This window comes from Miscanthus floridulus, chromosome 7 (genome assembly GCF_019320115.1).
Source record: "Miscanthus floridulus cultivar M001 chromosome 7, ASM1932011v1, whole genome shotgun sequence".
In the NCBI taxonomy this organism is placed as follows: Eukaryota; Viridiplantae; Streptophyta; class Magnoliopsida; order Poales; family Poaceae; genus Miscanthus; species Miscanthus floridulus.
In genome coordinates, this window is record NC_089586.1 from 89,760,389 (window position 1) to 89,778,667 (window position 18,279).

General features: G+C 42.1%; 2 protein-coding genes across 4 annotated transcripts; both read right to left on the minus strand.

The window, feature by feature from the left end:
* LOC136467269 (uncharacterized) lies at positions 1 to 11,892 on the minus strand. Of its 3 annotated transcripts, none has more exons than XM_066465901.1 (15): positions 11,818 to 11,892; positions 7,581 to 8,237; positions 7,168 to 7,480; positions 6,726 to 6,872; positions 6,477 to 6,565; positions 6,290 to 6,382; positions 5,620 to 5,746; positions 3,442 to 3,506; positions 3,195 to 3,366; positions 2,070 to 2,282; positions 1,887 to 1,934; positions 1,629 to 1,775; positions 1,075 to 1,157; positions 560 to 675; positions 1 to 464 (listed from the first exon to the last, which is right to left on the minus strand). In XM_066465901.1, the coding sequence occupies exons 2-15, from the start codon at positions 8,174 to 8,176 to the stop codon at positions 382 to 384; spliced, it is 2,292 nt and encodes a 763-aa protein (XP_066321998.1). In that variant the 5' UTR covers positions 8,177 to 8,237; positions 11,818 to 11,892; the 3' UTR covers positions 1 to 381. The 3 variants fall into 3 exon arrangements, with proteins under 3 accessions (XP_066321998.1, XP_066321997.1, XP_066321999.1); XM_066465900.1 differs by lacking the exon at positions 11,818 to 11,892 and adding an exon at positions 9,525 to 9,663; XM_066465902.1 differs by lacking the exon at positions 11,818 to 11,892 and adding an exon at positions 9,054 to 9,433.
* On the minus strand, positions 11,357 to 16,725 carry LOC136467270 (integrin-linked protein kinase 1-like). The gene is given in 13 exon segments (XM_066465903.1): positions 11,357 to 11,893; positions 12,101 to 12,232; positions 12,437 to 12,492; positions 12,494 to 12,562; positions 12,707 to 12,792; positions 13,149 to 13,264; positions 13,366 to 13,428; positions 13,766 to 13,845; positions 13,997 to 14,117; positions 14,957 to 15,039; positions 15,324 to 15,428; positions 15,574 to 15,648; positions 15,947 to 16,725. Coding segments are annotated over 13 exon segments (1,473 nt in total). The 5' UTR covers positions 16,412 to 16,725; the 3' UTR covers positions 11,357 to 11,871.
* Between the last annotated feature and the right edge of the window lie 1,554 nt (positions 16,726 to 18,279).

Sequence of the window (18,279 nt, forward strand, 5' to 3'; positions counted from 1 at the left end):
CAACCATAACTTATGAATTTAAATCAGATTCAATATTTCGGGATTGCATAGTACCATAACAATTGATCTGTATTTTCCACGTCCATAGCAGCCGGTGAAATTTCGGTTGCAATTTACTTGCCAAACCACAGCACCGCGCCTAACTAAATGCATGTCAGCATGAACATCTCTACAGCAAGTCTATCCACCTTACTAATTGGAAGTCACTATCAAAGTCAGCCAAGAGGCACAAAAAATGGCCGTATTGCCTTTCAATACATATGATACTGCCGTTAGGTAGCTGAGGTCTCTTGAATTTTCTGAGTTCTGACTGCTGAAATAATATATATAATAATAGGCCACCTATCTAAACGAGTGCGATGTTTCCGAATACTCTTCCAGCTACTGCCGTGCTTCCTCTTCCTCTTCATTGTTCTCTGTTTGGGATGCTAGCTTCACAATATCTTCAACAAGGATCTTTCCTTCTGAAGGCGTGCATAAAGAGAACGTTCAGAAAAATACAAGAAAATTGGACAGATGTAACACTGGAGCAGCATGTAGGTGTCATGGGTAAACGAACCTTTGTCTTTGGAAAGGTTGCTGATGAGCTCTTGCACGCCTTCTTTCCCTATGGTGTCCTTGAGATAGGCTGCTGCGGCCGCTACCTCTTCAGGTGTCACTTTGCCATCATGGTCCCTGAAAATTGTGTGCAAATTGGATCATAATGCTGAGGACTATGTGCAAAATGGTTATGGTGGCAGATTACAAATGACTTCTTTGTTTGATAAAGTAGGCCGTCCCACATATCTTAGGATAATAGGAAGCAGCAACCATGCTTTTACAGGACTGAGGACTCCACAAAGGAAGATGAGTTTATGAACTAGTGCATTTCATAAAACAATCATCTGAATATGGTTAGGTAGATCACAGAAACACCTGACACAGAACTGTGTTTTGACAGGGCAATAGAGTTACTGCCGATTGTAAATTAACAAAAAATAGCATTAAGTTTCCCTATCAGGGAGAACTCAGTAACAAAATGCACTGGCTGACAAGCACACAACATAAAAAGATCCATACATACAAGTGACTTACTTATCAAGCAGTTGCCAACGATTTCCAATTTGTGCATCCACATCATCAATCTCCTTTTCTAATTCTTGGAGCATAGCATCAACCTGAATGCAGCAAAGGTCATAGTTATATGTGATTCATGTGAACAGCAAACCCATGAATCATAAATATTCAACTAAAAAAGGGATATAATAGCATACATATGCCAACAACATACTGAAGATACAAAAGCATGCGGACGCTTGTTTCCTTTGCAGCACTTTTAAAATGCCAAAAGAGGTGTTCAGTTCAGGTAGGCTTTCTAAGATTACATCATCAGAATGAAAATCAGAGGCCTTTTAGTTACCAAGTCTTGTCAATATAGACCTTAGTTACAATTTGCAAGTAAAAGTTTGCACTCTTATCTCCAACTTTTAGATATTTGTTTATAGTTTTCTCTGTCGATATTCAAGGCTATTTAGGCAGCATAGTTCCAAGAGTAGTAGCAACAAAATATGGGAAATATAAACAGATTTTAGGTAGACACTGCTCAACTACGGGTCATGCCCCGAAGGATGCCCCAAAGGATTCCTTACCTTCTCAATAAGTGCTGATGAGACTTTTTCTTCTGCAGCAGCCTCAGCATGACGGTCTGATTCCTCCCTAGCAGCTATGTATGCTCTCTTAGCTTCTTCTTCACCCTCTGTACCCTCCTTTTCAAGCATTGAGTTGTATAGTTCTATCTGCATGCGGACAAAAGTCCTATTAAATATCCAGTGTACATATTTATATATGCAATACCATGAAAGATGCCTGCATGAGTATTTGTTTGTCTAATCTACTCCATATTATACCTCCTTGTTGACAAGTCCCAAGAACTCATGACGCTCCTTGCTTACAGACTGCAAATACAAGTTACAAAAATGATCAAACAGAGAGGATGGAATGAGGAGACACTAGTGTTCCATAGCTACGCTGTTGTTACTGTCAACGTGTATAGTTACTAAATGAAAAATACTGATTGTATAGGAGCATACCGATGCAGATGCGAGCACTGCCAATGCTCGGCCGATATTACAGAGTTTTTCCCTGTCGTGTTGTTTTGCCTTTTGCAGTTCTTCCCTAGCAGTAGCCTCAGTCATTTCTTTCAAAGCTAAATCTTCAGCAGCACCCTCTGGTTCTTTGAGCTTTGTCTTTTCCTCTTCCTCTTGTTTTGCTTTTTCTTCTTTCTCCTTCCTTTTCTCTTCCTCCTGAATATATTTTTGCATTAAAAAATCAATAATCGATTTGCAGCATTACGTTAACAAAATAAAATGATTGGGTTAAACATAAAAAATACATGTTCCGACAAACATAGGATAATTATCAAGTAAAATGTGTTGCAGATTTGTGAAAGAGAACAAATCTGCTATAATTACAGTGCGAGTCTTTAAGTACTCCAGATAAGATGGCAGCATTGGGATTAGAAACTACACAAACTGGAAGCATGCCTCGAGTTACAAACTTACAATACAGGCAGGGATATCAATTATGAAATCTAATTTGTAATAACATTTTCATTTCAGATTCTCTTAATCGAACATCTTCTCCCTAACCATGAAATTGCATAAACCACGTAATGAGAAACTTTAATGGATAGAGACTAGATAGATTCCTTTGAATATGAAGGGGTTCTAGTTCAATTCCCTACCGATTCCATGAGATTAAACCTAATCTCTATAATCGAAACAAAGGCTAAGTAATTGTGCTCATCTGAACATCTAACACGTGACAAAGATATGAACAGGATCTCCTATGAAGTTTACACATAGGATCCAACTAGGGATTCGATCATGATGTATAACTAGGGAGCAGAAACATATGGAATAACAATGCACGAAAGTAGGAATTCTGAAACAGCGCATTGGGTTAGATAAAATTAAATATGTGGCTTAACTCTAGCTTTTTCGACTAATAATAAAACATAGGTTACAAACTACAAGCCAGCAGGTACACATTCAGTGGAGGAAAGTTCTCTATCAGCCTATCATTACAGTGGTTTTATGTCCCCAAAGATTATGGCTGCATTGGCACAATGGGAGGTTAAAAAAAACACATCGTTTAACTATTACAATCTATATGCTATCTCTAGAGAAATAAAAAGATGCATATGTACACGTCACCTTGATAAGTTCTTCTTGCATCTCAAGGAATTCAAGTTTTCTCCTCCTCTCAGAAACTGAATCTTCAGATGGCAGTACTGTCCCAACTGTATCCACAACTTCATCCGGTAGTGAAGATAGTGTTGCTACAACAGCTTCCTCAGGCTTCACTTTCCCAGATACAGTAAAAGCTCTGACAGAATTACCAAACATAAGAATGCAAGCATAAAAATAGCATGACAACTGGGAAAATGTTTACTAAATTTACCTTGAAAGTATGAGAAGTGAAGATGGCACTGCATAGTTTAGTGAGAGATCCAACCAGTCTCGAAGCTGGCAAAAAAGATGAATGTTACTAGCATAATTTTATATGCATTTATATGGCATTAGTTTTTTTTCTATATAAATAGTTGCCTTGAACTTGCAGTTAAACTCAAAGGCCGTGCAATCCCTCAATATCAGTTGTGTTTGATTGAAAGCGCAAGCTAAGTGCTGTCATAACATTTCCTCAACAGTACATCAGACTTGAAAAATGTAACAATGTAACAAGGACATAAAAGTGTCAACTAAAAAAGATTAAAGAAAAAGATGATATTTACTAGGAAACATAAACATGGCACTTTATAGCTCATATAGGTGCTTAAATGCAGCTATGAACTAAGAAAAATATCATGTATTCTTGGGAAGAACACAAAACAGGACCTACATGGAAATGGATGGAGCATAGCCCAACTTTATCATAGGAATACAGGATGACTACTCCATTCCATAGTATAACGAGTTAAGGTAGGGGCTGATCTAGGAAATCAATTCAGTGGGTGCCACCAGTCAATTATCTTGCTAAAGCAGTAGCCTATGAGTTGCATAACGTTAGTGTTACCAAGGTAATTCCTCAAGCCACTGATGTCACAGGACACCACTGATTGCACTGTGTCGGGGACCAATACTAGGGTACCCGAAGAGGAGGAGCTAATAATCATCAATGTTGATTCATCCGAGCAGGTCAAGAGCACGGCTACAGCTCTTGCCGACCACCGAGGCCGCGAGCTCCGCCTCGTCCGACCCCCGAGGGTTGGCTCCGCCTCGGCTGACCCCCCGAGGGTTGGCTCCGCCTCGTCCGACCCCTGAGGGTTGGCTCCGCCTCGGCCCGACCCCCAAAGGGGGGCTCTGCCTCGCCCGACGTCTAAGGTCTGGCTCCGCCTCGTCCGACCCCCGAGGGTTGCTCCGCCTCGGCCCGACCCCCAAGGGCTGGCTCCGCCTCGCCCGATGTCTGAGGGCTGGCTCCGCCTCACTTGATCCCTTGGGCACGGCTCCCAATGGAAGCCCACACCATCGCCAACCACTATCGTGCAGGGAGCGGTCACGTCTCAACACGACCCGTCCCCGCGACATGTCATTCCAGGAAACTCACATCGCCCACAGTGACAGACGCGTGGTCACTATGCTGCCTACTCCATGTACACAGTGACAGACGCGTGGTCACTATGCTGCCTACTCCATGTACGGCTGCTGACCAGCGCGTCTGTTCACCGCGCCACCCGCCGGGGAGGAGTGGGACGTTACGACCCGCTGACAACGGCAGGGCATGGCATCATCAAGCAGACAGGCGCCCGGCGTGGGGCTGTCCCTATCACCACCTGCCATGTCAGCGGAACCCGTGCAAAGGAAAAGAAAGGCCCGGCAACCCTAAAGGACTCTCCCTATCTCTCTCTCTCTCTTTTTCCTCCTCCGCCGCTGTAACCCCTGCTTTCCCTTGCCTATAAAAGGGAAAGCAGGGCGTCCCACTAAGGGGCATCGGTTCACCGCACCGCATCAGACATCGCACCTCACAACACACACCACCAGAGACTTGAGACATGTTCCTCTCTCGACTGTTTGTAACCCCTACTACGAACATTCAGTGCTAGTAACACGAGCAGCAGCAACAAACTGGACGTAGGGACATTCTGCCCGAACCAATATAAACCTCGTGTCCTCTTAGCACATCATCCGAGCCAGACGCGCAATAATACAAATTTACTCGTTGGTGTTTACTCGAAACACTGACACAATGTGGATCTGCCCCTGAGTTAAAGGTGTTGTTGTCTTTTTTTTCCTCTCAAATGACACAGGAGAGCTGAGTGTCATTTCATTAAAGAGAGAATACAAGTTACATACGCGCCACATACAATAGAGACTCAACCACGTCCAAACAGACCTTGACGTAGGTGTCAAGGTTAAGCGACCTGATGAGTAGTTCATGGACAGCTGACGAACCAGCCAAACACCACAAACTACTCTCATTTACCACTGCCTGTAAGACTACTGAAATACAAGGCCTAGTACCCCAAGCATTGAGATGTTTCCGTATCTCCCTAACCACAAGGATGGTGAGGGAATTCAGCCCTTTCTTTCTGACTTTTGGAAGTCTAAAATTATTGCATGTCATAAGATTAAGTGGGCAAACCTGCTGTCTCATCTCTTCAGTTGACAGTAGACCTAGGTGACCACGTTCCCGACAGGCTTGCCGAAGCTCCTCTTCAGAAAGAGACTCCACACCCTCAGCTTGAATCATCTTATCATCATTCTTAATGCTGCAAAGATAGGTACCGATACCAAAATAATAAGCAGCACTATAAGAAGACAGTTCAAAATTCAAATGGTAGCATATTAAATCAAACAGAAACAAGACAAAGGGCAAAAGAACTAGCAAATTGTGAAACAAGAAAAGAATCGTGATGCTATATCATTTTTTTTTTTAAAAGTGTACTGCTGAACCTGAACTACTATTCGACCTAAACACCACTTAAATCCATTTCAGAGATTTCTAAATTCTGGTAAGCTTGCACATCCAGTGAATTGACTAGTATGAAATATTTACTTGAAACTACTTAATGTAAAGATAGGCCACAAGCCTCATCACAGTTTGATCTACAAAATTGAACATTTTCTGTTATACTGGCTTTTTTTTAAAGGGGTGGCAGGAGTTCTGCCTTTCAATTAAGGTAGGAAAGCAAGTTTGTGTACAGTGAGGCCAATGTTACACTGGCATTTAAGTAGATACAATCAGAATAGTATATAGATGCTCCAGATGCAAATTAAACCAGCATTTCTACAGTATCAATTTAAATACTTACTCTTGCAGTTTTTTGCGAAGCATGAACCTCAAGTAGTGATCTGTACCAAAAGGCCGGATACCCATATATTTGCACATATTTACCAAGCGTGGTCTGCAGAAAAAATACCAAGCAACTGTTTAGTCACTGGTGTAACTTTGATAGCTTGATGATCAATTTATACGGGTAAGATAAAAGAACATTGAACCTGCTCATGTTATCCAAAGTAAGTTCATCATTGAAAAGCTTCGCAAAGCTCAAGATTTCGTCATTAGAGACACGTTCACCTCTCCTTACCTAAGCAAAATTTAGGTATGTTATCCAATCACAGAATAGCAAACGGCTGTTTACAATACATAACTAATTGTGGTAATGATTGGAGCATAGAAAGAATCTATACCTTGTTACAATAGATAACTAATTACAGTAATGATTGGAGCATAGAAAGAATATATACCTTGTTCAAAAACTCGTCCAGATCTTCAGCAGTCTGTTTTATGTCCCCACTACGTGATGTTTGAACTTCCTTTGCCATTTCTTTTGCTGTATCTTGCAAAAATTTTGCATATTCCATCCTTGCTTTTAGTTTCCTTTTCAATGCTTCCTGCACAGTAAAATGAATCATGTCCTTAAGCCAATCAGTTTGCACTATGATAATGTCTTCACTCTGTAGTCATGACACAAAATGGCACAGGAGACCCAGTTCAAACATGAGACGCAAAGATGACTATCTACAGCAACAAGAGCAACAGTAAGGAATGCTGTGCCATGGAACTAATACACTAATAACAAATGTGCAGCAGTGAGTTTGTGACATACAGAGTACTATTCGCATGACGAGAAATGTAACACCACCAAACCAGTATAATCTCTGGTTCTGAAACCAATCAAACACGTACCTCTTCTTTCATTTTGTCTTGGAAAGTTGATGGAAGCATGTTTGGAAATAACTTCAGGAACACTGGCAGTAAGAACTCCATGAAAGGAACAATGATGAACACAGCAAATGGTACCAGCCTGAAGATATCAGCTGTTGTGCGTGTCAGCTGTTGCCTCTCTCTTCTAGAAAGGCTTTTTCCACCGGCAAGTTTCACCAGCAATCTTGATGAGATTCTAACATCTGCCCATAGTAGCTTTGTCCCTAACCAGTAATGCTGCAGTGTAGAAACAAATTCATCCTTCCAATGCTTAAGCTTTGCATCCCAATCAGCCCTTGACAAACAAAGAGGTAAAGTTTCGTAAGTTAAGAAAGAAACAGACCAATCATTCTTCTTATATGTACGCATTTAGGTACAAAGGAAGGAACTGAGACCTGCTCATTGAAGCCACAGCTCGCAGAGCAGGGCCAATACCCAGAAGCCTTGCCCAGAATTTCTGCATAACTGATTGGCTAGCCTTCGGAGATTCTTGGACCTGTTTAGCTTTGGCTTTAGCTTTTGCAGTACTTAGGCCTTCCACAGCCTGATCACATTCCTCTGGGGATGCCTCTTTTTTCTTTCTATTTTGCTTCTGATCCTCACTCTGTTCATCATCAATATCCAACTTAGGTTGCCCTGCAGTTGCAGTTGATGATGCACGAACTGACTGCAGAATAGATCTAGCTCCCAGCGGCAACCCGAAGTCATTCTTTCCAATTCCATAATATGAAAGAGATATCCCATGAGCTGGACGTCGCAGAAATCTATTAGCAAGACCTGCCAAATTCCTTTTAGTCAAATTCACACTGTATTGCTCCTTCTCAGATCTTGAGTTTCCGGAGCTTTGCTCCAGAAACCGTAGTGCTATTCTTGGCTCAGCCTCAGAACCAATTCTTCCATGTTGGAAGGTAGAGGATGAAGATGAAAGGTTAAGTGTTTTAACATGATCGAAAAGATATTTCCTTCTCCTCGTGATTGCTCTTGAAGCCATACTTGATTGCTACTCAATCTCCAGATGGGAAAGCCAAGGTCATGCCTTTTAGGGTAGAATCCTGAAGTGGTCCAATTGTCCAAACATAAGCATAAGATTTGATTATTCCCATAAAGAAATAAAATAGTTGCAAAGAACAGGTGCTTGGTGCAATAAGACTTCACAACCATATATAACAACAATCCTAGGATGTTGTTCTAATGGAACCGAATGTTCAGTTCTCTTGAATTGCCTAAAAATATAATTATTCAAAAAACAAGAAACTAGCAACTAATTCATAAGAACCATTAGGCTAATTCACTAAAGCAATTAGTGTCCAAGCTTGGCATAGTTCATCCAATCATAGGCATTACAACAAATACGTTTGAAATTTGTTTTTTCCTTTTGACATGTGACCTCAGAATTTAGTTTTAGAAAATGTAAATTTTGAATCCCCAGCTGGACAAATATCTAGAGTCTTCTCTCAGATGCTGGTAAGAAGTTAAATAAGAATACCCTTGTTATTTGCCTCAACTGTCCAGATTTATCACTAGTAATTGTCATGGGTCAACTGTGAACTAATTCTGACACCATTGAGAGCACTTCCTCTAACAGTCCCTGAATATCAGTAACAGATGGACTAGAGATCAGTAGCTAACCATTCCAAGAAATTCCTATTTCACGTTTACACGAGCCCCTCTACTTAGCCAAAGTTTCGTATGTTTTGCTGATCTCGTTGAGGAATCTGATGATTATCCACATATCAACAGAAAAAAAAAAAACAGACTTTTATCATCAGCAGCAGTTCAACAGTTCCAGACTACAACAGGAAGGCACATATTAATCTAACCAGCCTAAGCGACTGAACAACAAAGGAACAGGTGAATGGAAACAGTACCTAAAGGAAGGGGCAGCAACGAGACAACGACGCGTATCACTAGTAGGCCACCGTGGTTTGTACATTAAAAAATTTAAAAATTTACTCACTGAGATCAATTAGCGATTAAGCACAGTTTCAACTCGGTCCTTTTCGTTACCGCATAGACCCCCAAAATGCCCAAAACTCACCGATCGCCACTGAAATTTTCCCCCAAAAGGGCCAAAATTAAAAATTACAAACAGCAGCATGCGGAGTCACTGATTGGCGATCCCACTGATCAAACCATCCCTGGTTCATCACCAAACCACCGACGCAACGGCGAGCGAACTCGACTCGCACCAAACAGAACCTAAAACATAATGCCAATGGGGAACAAAAAGAGTAATACGGGAAGGGGGGAGGGGGGAGGGGGGTGGAGAGAGAGAGAGAGAGAGAGAGAGAGAGCAAGAGAGGATCGCTTCCTGGAGCGAGACGGAGGGGGGCGCTCACCGGGCGAGGGGTGCGGCGCCGACCGGGCGGGCGAGTGGACTGGCACACCGATCTGCGCTGGGGTGGGGTTTAGGGCTTTGGAGGAGGGGAGGGGGAGGGAGAGGAGATGGAGGAGGCAGGTGAAGAAGCAGGGCGCGAGAAGGAAGAAAGAAGAGTCTGTGTACCCAACGGTCATGCGTTTTATATAGTTTTAACGCATAAATTTTTTTTACCATAAAATTAAGATCCAATAGCCTCTATTCTCCTTCTATCTTTAACCTCCAGCCTTCTTCTATCTTCAGACAGTCACAAATCATGTGTTTTATATAGTTTTAACGCATAAATTTTTTTCACCATAAAATTAAAATCCAATAGCCTCTATTCTCCTTCTATCTTTAACCTCCAGCCTTCTTCTATCTTCAGACAATCATAAATCATAAGATCATATCTATAGATCATTTGAAATAAATTTTTTTTTTAAGAAAGAATAAATCACACCAGAGGACCGCCCGTTTTCAAGTGCGTGCCGTACGTGTCTGCGTGACGGGATAACAAGCACGCGGCCACGCGCGAGCGCAGTCGCCGCAGATACGGAGAGAAAAAAATCCATATGTTTTTTTAGTTAAAACACACGTGGGTCCGCAAGCCGCCGCACATGTCTCGCAGTTCCAGATGGCCAACGGGCAACGGGGCCAGGTAAAGTCCTCTGCTGGAGTGGAAGCGCTGGTCTGCCGCTGCCTGCTGTGGCCTCTGGGATCGAACTATTCGTTGAACAGAAAGTTTATCTATATATACTGCCCTTGCAAGCTAATTAACCTGCATTTTTTGCGCATGATATTAGTGTTTCTTGGCTACCATTGCACGTATCTTTTTTTTAAAAAAAATAGCAAATTATTTTCCTGTTATAAAATAATTACACATCTCATTTCTCGATTAGTCAAACTTTTTCAAAATTTAACTGCTCCCTCTAGTCCCAATAATTTAACCAAGTTTATAGAAAAATATAATAACAACTAAAAATCCAAATAAATATATTATAAAAAATATATTTAGTGTCATAAATATTGATGATAGTTTCTATAATTTTTTTTAAACTTAAAATAGTTTAATAGTTTGATCTAGCACAACTCTAGAAGTTAACTTAATTTAGGATGGAGGTAGTAATATATATATAAAAATAGTAATATTTATTATGTGTAATAAATATTATTAGATTAATAGTTGAATATTTTTATTAATAAAACTATGAAGATATATAAATGACAATAATATTTTTCTATAAATCTAAGTTTAAAATAATGATTTCTGGGTAAATGAGATGTAGAATAATTTTAGAACCGATGGAGTACTGGAACTTTTGAAGTTGTTCTCGATCAAAGCAGTTCCAAACTTCTCGGTACTCCGTATTAAAATAAAAACACGTGAACTGACTTTGAAAATTCACGAGGAATCGACACTCCTCGGCTCTGCTCGGCAGGAATTATTACTGCTGCGACTGATTTGTAAGACTGATTTATTGTGAGAAAAAAACACGGTTTCATAGTTTAAAAAATAAGATTAATTCTGGCTTATAAGCTCAGCGAAGAGAGCCCTCGTTCCTCAGACATGGTCACACGTACCCCGTTCTTCTGACTTCCCATTGGCTGCCCTGGTCGGTGAGTCTCGCTCATCGTGACACTCGTGAGTCGTGACGGCGAACATTTCTTCGCTTTGCGTGCTTCCCCTTCGTCGCTGCAGTATATTTCTCGGGACTCGGTATATGCCTCTGGTTCTCTTTCAGCACACCGTACACAAGCGACTGAGGCCCTGTTCATTTTTTGGAAAAGTTCTTACTGAGAGTACTGTTCATTGATTTATTATAAAAAAAATACTATTTATTCACTGAAATAGTGACTCGTAACACAAACGAATATGCCTAAGTCCCACAAGTCCAGGCATATTCCCTTTGCTTTTACTATCAACCTATCCCCAACGGCCCAACCCAACTACTCCACTGCAAGCAAATTCGCACATGCTAGCTGCCAAAAAGGAAAGAAATCGTGCAGAATTTACAACGTTCACATGTCGTAGCTCGTAGGAGTTCAAAAGGAAGTGGCGAGTACTGAATGCTCAGAAAAGTAATACTCTGTTCGCTGTTCCCGTTTGGATGAAGATAGCTCAAGAGAAATTGGGCCGGTGGCATAAGCCTAGATACAGTCATAGATGCTACAAACTGTGCTCTCCTATTGGACGCGTATAGAACCTGAACTGAATAGGAACGGCTTCTGTCTGTAACTCTGCACGTTTCTTCACTCGTGTAGTCGTGTTTACTCACATTTGCTGAAGGGAGGGGGCGAAATCTTGACGGCAGCCTCGCGGAACTTTACAACTATCTCTCTCCAGTTTGTTTCCTGTGTCAGATAAAACGAGGAGTATGATTCAGACCAACCCCCACGAGACAGATTTTTATGGCATAACAATGAGCTACGTTCATGTTCTGGAAAGCGCATCAGAATGGAGAAGCAATTGTAGGAAACGGGTAACACTTCAGAGAGGAATTGGACGGGGGGGATTGGCAACTGATGCTGCTCATATGATAAGATCAGCCAGAGATGTACCATGGAAGCTTGAAGGTGTCTCTCCAGCGACCCTGCTTAGCACAGCTCGCTTGTATCTTGTTCAGGCGCACAATTATCTCCGCGAATGTTGGCCTGACAGAAGGCGTCGGATCCCAGCATTCTTGTATCAGCCTGCAGCGTGCAACCATGATGAGCAGCAAAATGGCACGATGCTAAATGCAGCGTTACACCTATGTAAATATCCACTGTGAGTGATCATTAGCCTAGTATGTACTATGTGGTTGCACGTTGCTAGTGTGGTCGAGTTGGCAAGAGAACTTGATCGATCAAGTGAAGCAAAGCTCCTCAAGTAAGTAGAGCGTGTGATTCACTCACTCTTTCACATCACTGGGGTAGTATTTTGGTTTATTCTTGAATGTTGGTCTCAACCCTCTCTAAACAAATCATCTTAGCTGCTTCCTCTTGTGGCTTTGGGTGAAAAGCAGGAGTTCCTTCAATCATCTGAACCAGAACCATCCATAGAACGGGCAAGCAGTGTAAACGTGAGAAGCTAAGAATTTCTGTTCATCTAAGTGACACATCAGCCAGGATGCAACACATGATTAGCCTAGATTCCTTGCATGTAGATTGGATAGCTTTGCGTACCTCATAAAGAATGAGACCAAATGCAAATACATCTACACTTCTGTCAAATGGTTCGTTTTTGTAGACCTCGGGAGCGATGTATACATCTATGCACATTGAGGAAAGTATCAGCAAAGCTACATGACAGAGTTGCCAAATAAACAGGGGGGGTTAAAAGGAACTCGAACACTAGCTAAAATAGTATTATATAGTAAAATAAGATCGGTGTCAAATTAATTCTAAAAGCAAATGAACACTACATCTGAAAAAGGAACTGACCAAACTCATGAACTTACATTTCGACGGCAAAGGCATAATAAAGAAAGAGGATTGTCTAGGAGGAGCATAACATGGATTGAACATTTGAACTATTTTTTCCTTCGAGATGGTGACATCTAAGGTCCATTTATAAATCAAAGCTCTTCTTTAATAAGAAAAAACCATCTGAGTAAGTGCAACATACTGTCTAGTTTTGTAACTGGATGAGCCATTTGTACTTTATCTTCAGAAACTTTAGTCAAACTCAGTGATCCAAACCCAGCCACCTTAAGCTGTCCTTCATCGTCCCGAACGATGTTTCTGAAACCTTACCAAAGTATCATAGCGTACAGCATACATGTAGCCACATATTTAAAAGTCTTGAACGAATTCAACGATGGAATAATGCTTAATGAGCTTACTTTGGTGACAAATGTCCGTGAATGATTGGCTCAGGCTTGCACTCATGGAGATAATTCAGTCCCCTGGACAAGAAGGGAAAAAATCCTGAACACTTTATTCGGTTCAACTGTAGAGGTAGCAGAAACAAGCTTCATAGTGTTGTTTCAATTGTATCCAACTGAATCAACACAAAATTGCTATCTGAAAACACATATGTGTGTTACCACACCTAAAAGAACAGTCCTGACATTCTGATCAATAAGCCAGGAAAGAGTATCTTTTTTCTATGTGAGTATAAAATAGTGTGCTACCCCTATGCGCTGCACTTCAGTCAACATTTTGCAAGCCGCAAGGTACATAAAATTTTATCAAAAGGACAAGCATTTAAAAACAATATAGATTTCATGAGTATTCACACACCTCGCAATTTCAAGAGCAAATCTTATAGCTTTGTGAGGCTTCAAGCGACCTTTCATCTCAAGATAACTGGCTAAATCGCCCTAATCAGGGAAAAACGGATATAGTCATCAATGACAAAGACTGCATAGATTTTATGTGTAAAAGGAGTGCTATTTGAAATAGAATGGCTTGAGCAACTAATTGAAACTGAATACAGAAATTTGTCTTGTTCAGTCAGTTATAGTAACTTACCTTTTGATGGTACTCTGAAACAATCATCATCGGGACATTTTGTGTGACAGCTCCAACAAATTGGACCAAATTGGGATGCCGTGCTTTCTCAAGTAAGGTAAGCTCGTGTTTGAACGCATTTCTGAACAAACATAATGCAACTTAGAAACATTGCATGCAAAAAAGAAAAGGAGAGCTCAAAAGTTAATTAATAGGCCAACCCCTATGAAACAGAACAAAAATTACAATGCTACAGACATATTTTAGGTTATATTACAGACTAACTATATGGAAAAGCCACTTTGTAGCATCGTTTATTAAACACAATGGTTAAAAAGTTTGAGTACACAGTTACACACTATGCTCTCTACATGACTATAGCAGTCCAAAAATTTGGATACGCATTCCTAATAAAGAGAAAAATGCACAAGCGGTCCCTAAACTTGCTTGGCGGTGTCACCTAGGTCAGGTCCCTGAAGTTAATTGTGCCACTCAAGATCCAAATACCATTAATTAGCATATGACTCCCGATGTTGCAAGCCAATATAGCAATCTAAGAGATGATGTTAAACATGTGCATCCCACTGGAATTCTTATTTTCTTCATTGGCTATGATGTGTGACCCAATAGGCCAATAGTGATATGAATGATGAATTTCAAATTTTCATTGACATGGATGCTGCCATAGATGCTAAGTAAACAAATCAACACTAATTATATAGGTTTGGGCCTCGAGTGAACCATTTAGTAAGTTTAGGGACCTGGATATGCAAATTAATAGTTGACCTAGGTGACATGCGGAACAAGTTTCAAGATCGCCCTGAAACTGTAGTACACATGAACTCATTGAGTGAATGAGAAGGAATAAATTATGGTGTTGATTATTCAACGTCATTTGACACAATGGAAGGTATAACAGAATGCACATGTAATTAATATAAAAGATTACTCAAGATAAGAGTTAATGTAGGGAGCCATTACATGCTATCAGCATCCGAGAAGCTGTCTTTGTCAAGTATCTTAACAAACACTTTCGAGCCATACCATTTTGCCAGATATGTACCCTGTAAAATTGTATGACAAGGACTGTCACAATTGTATGCAAATTTTAAAGGTAATGTACACTTGCACGAATAGATAGAGAAAACATAATGTAGCACATGCAGCACATATATTGAGAATAAATAGATCTGAAAATTCTAAAAATCATCCTTTAGCTTGAGCTTCAATGTGGAAGTAAAATCTTAGTGGAAGTCACTGAAGAACCAAAACCCAAAGTACAAAAACATTAAGAACAGAGTAATATGAAGAATAAACAGACAATGTCATAATTAAAAAAAAAACATGCCTTTGTGACCTCCTCTCCTCTTCGGAACTCCAGTTCAAGTGGGTTCAGTTCATACTCTGGAACTTCTTTCGGATTTGATACAGCCATTGGAGTCTTTCTGGTTTTCTAGGGAGTAAAATAAGCACATGTTAAATATATACAGTATGTGAGAAAGCAAGAGAGGAGGAATGGCTCAGATCCCTTGCATCTTTTTTTTTCTTCTAAAAAAAGGAATAGCTCAATATTTTTGCGTAAGTGAGATATATAGTACCGGAACTTTTGCTCCTCTTGCTCCCAGAAGATTATATACTTCAAAATGGCCGTAATGTTTCGCGTCTGCTGCTGGCTGAAAATCGTCCAACAAAATGCAGGAAGGCAGAGATCAAGTTCAGTTAGATAAGTAATTCCTCTTATCATGCAGGTCTAATCAACCTCGTTGACTATTCACTATAAATCCCCAGTTGCATAGGTTAAACCATAAAATTCGTTCAGCTAGCGTGGCATTGATCTAGCGTTGCTGTGTTGATGTTCTTTTCGTACTTTCCATTAGTATGAACTGAAGCACATCAGAAACTACAAAGGCTCCACCCATTCAGTGATCTAGACCGATCGCGTTCGTCAAAGAGGAACAGGAGTTGACGAACCGTGCTACCCCATCGGTCTCGGGCGTTGATGTTGGCCTTCCAGTCGAGTAGCAGGCGCACGACCTCCCCCTGTCCCTCGCAGGCCGCGATGTGCAGCGCCGTGCGCCCGTCGAGGTCGATGCTGTCGACGTCCACCCCGCTCCTGAGCAGCTCCTCCACCCCGGCGGCGTCCCCCTGGCACGCCGCGAAGAGCAGGCGCATGGTGGCGTCCAGGTTCTCCGGCACCGCGAGCTGCTGGTGCGCCGACGACCCGTCCGGCCGGCCGCGCGGCGTTGGGTCGAGCGACGACTGCCTCGCGATCGCGAACCGCGTCTGCTGCCGCGGCCCCGCCGCCGCCCCCGGCCCAGGGCCGCCGCGGCGCGGGTTGTGCGGGTCCAGCGACAGCTGGCGCCACAGCCGCGCCGCCCCCGACGAGAGCTGCCGCGAGATGCTCCGCGTCATCTTCTTCTTCGCCGCCGCGTCCATGGGTCGCCGCACGCAGGGCCTCCGGAGGCCACCGCCGGCCTGGGACCGCGCGGGAGGAGGAGGAGGGAATCCGCGGGAGGAGGTGGTGCTGCGCTGGTGGGACGCGCGTGGGATCTCGCGCGCGAGGCGTGGGTGCTTCTGGGGATTTGGGGGCGGATGATTGGGCGCGGGCGATGCCTCTGCTCCCGATTAACCAATTGGGCGACGACTCGATCGAGACCAGCAGTTGAATACAAATATATATATGGCGCGTTAGGTTTTTTTTGGTGTACAGCTCACTACTGGTAGCAGCCGAGCTCGAGCAGCAGCGATGGAAATGAATGAGGCCTTCTTTAAATCAATCACGTGTAATGTCGGGTGGGTATTCATGCTAATAAAAAAAATAAATTACAGAATTCATCAGTAATTCGTTTGACGAATTTATTAAGCCTAATTAATTTATTATTAACATATGTATTATCTTAGCACCACATTGTCAAATCATGAACTAATTGGATTTAAAAGATTAACCTTACAAATTAGTCACAAACTGTATAATTAATTATTTTTTAGTTTATATTTAATATTTTATATATATGTCTAAATATTTAACAAAGAGAGGGCGAGAAACTAAACAAGTCTTAATCCTCTTGCAGTTGCAAGCAGCAGAGTGGCAGAGCGTTTGTGCGCGCATTTGGGGCGCGGGGAGTAAGGGTGTGTTTAGAAAAAAAATTTTGGGTCTCGGGTACTGTAGCACTTTTGTTTTTATTTAGTAATTAGTGTCTAATTATAGACTAATTAGGTTCAAAAGTTTCGTCTCACAATTTCTCATCCAACTGTGCAATTAGTTTTTTTTTCGTCTACATTTAGTACTCCATGCATGTGCCGCAAAATTTAATGTGATAGGTACTATACAAATTTTTTTGGCAACTAAACGGGGCCTAAAGCGAGTGGACGAAAACGCGCGGTGAGGTGTGAGGGGTTTTTAAAACGCGGCCTCGTCTCATCTACAGCCCTACAGGGATGTTGGGAAGCATTGTGCTACTGATTATTGGGACCGAAGTGGAGCTGGTCACTTTGTCAGTGGAGGGAGAGTGGGTCGGCGTCGTGTGTCTTTATTCGACGCTTGCCGACGACTTTGTTTTCTCCTTTTTTGTTTGCTTCGCACTCATCCGGTTACTCGTGTGTCGCCAGCCCGGATATCATCAGATCAACAGCCTATGACCAGTCGCATGTTGAATTTTCCTCTACATGCATGAGTAGTTTTCTTCTGCAATCCACGACCACGAGGCTTTTAAAAACGGGAATATCAAATGCTACCATTTGCGGTGGCGCTACACGAACATTTGCTAAAGCAATTAAAATGTTGGGGGTACTCCATCTTATGTTATATTCTTCCGAAACCACTGGGATTCTCCGGTTAAAAGAAAAACAATACAGTGGTGAAAACGAAGGCCTGTTCTGAGTGCCGTCACTTTACTGTTGTCATGTCACTTGGGTGCTGTTGAGATTTGGTGGCTTTGCCCTCAGCGGCGGCATATGGTCCGGTAGCGTTGTTACCTCTTTTATGTTGTCACGAAACGAGATGTGGACAGCCGCTACTGGTCCTTCCTTTCATGGAATCACAACATCAGAGAAGAAAAAAAGGGAGGCGTGGTGTGTGCAGCACGTAGTAGTACTAGCTCTCGTGGACCGATCGGCGCCTCATCTTCTTTTGTTCCCGAGATTCCCTCTGCTTCGGCGTCCGATCGAAAGTGTCTGCCGACTTGGCGTACGTGCCTGGGATCCCCGGGATCGCTCACGAGGCACGACGCGTTTCCTAGCGCACGCGGCAGTTGTATACGCCAACAGCACTGGTGGTACTTGCTTTGCTTGGACAGATGAGCTCG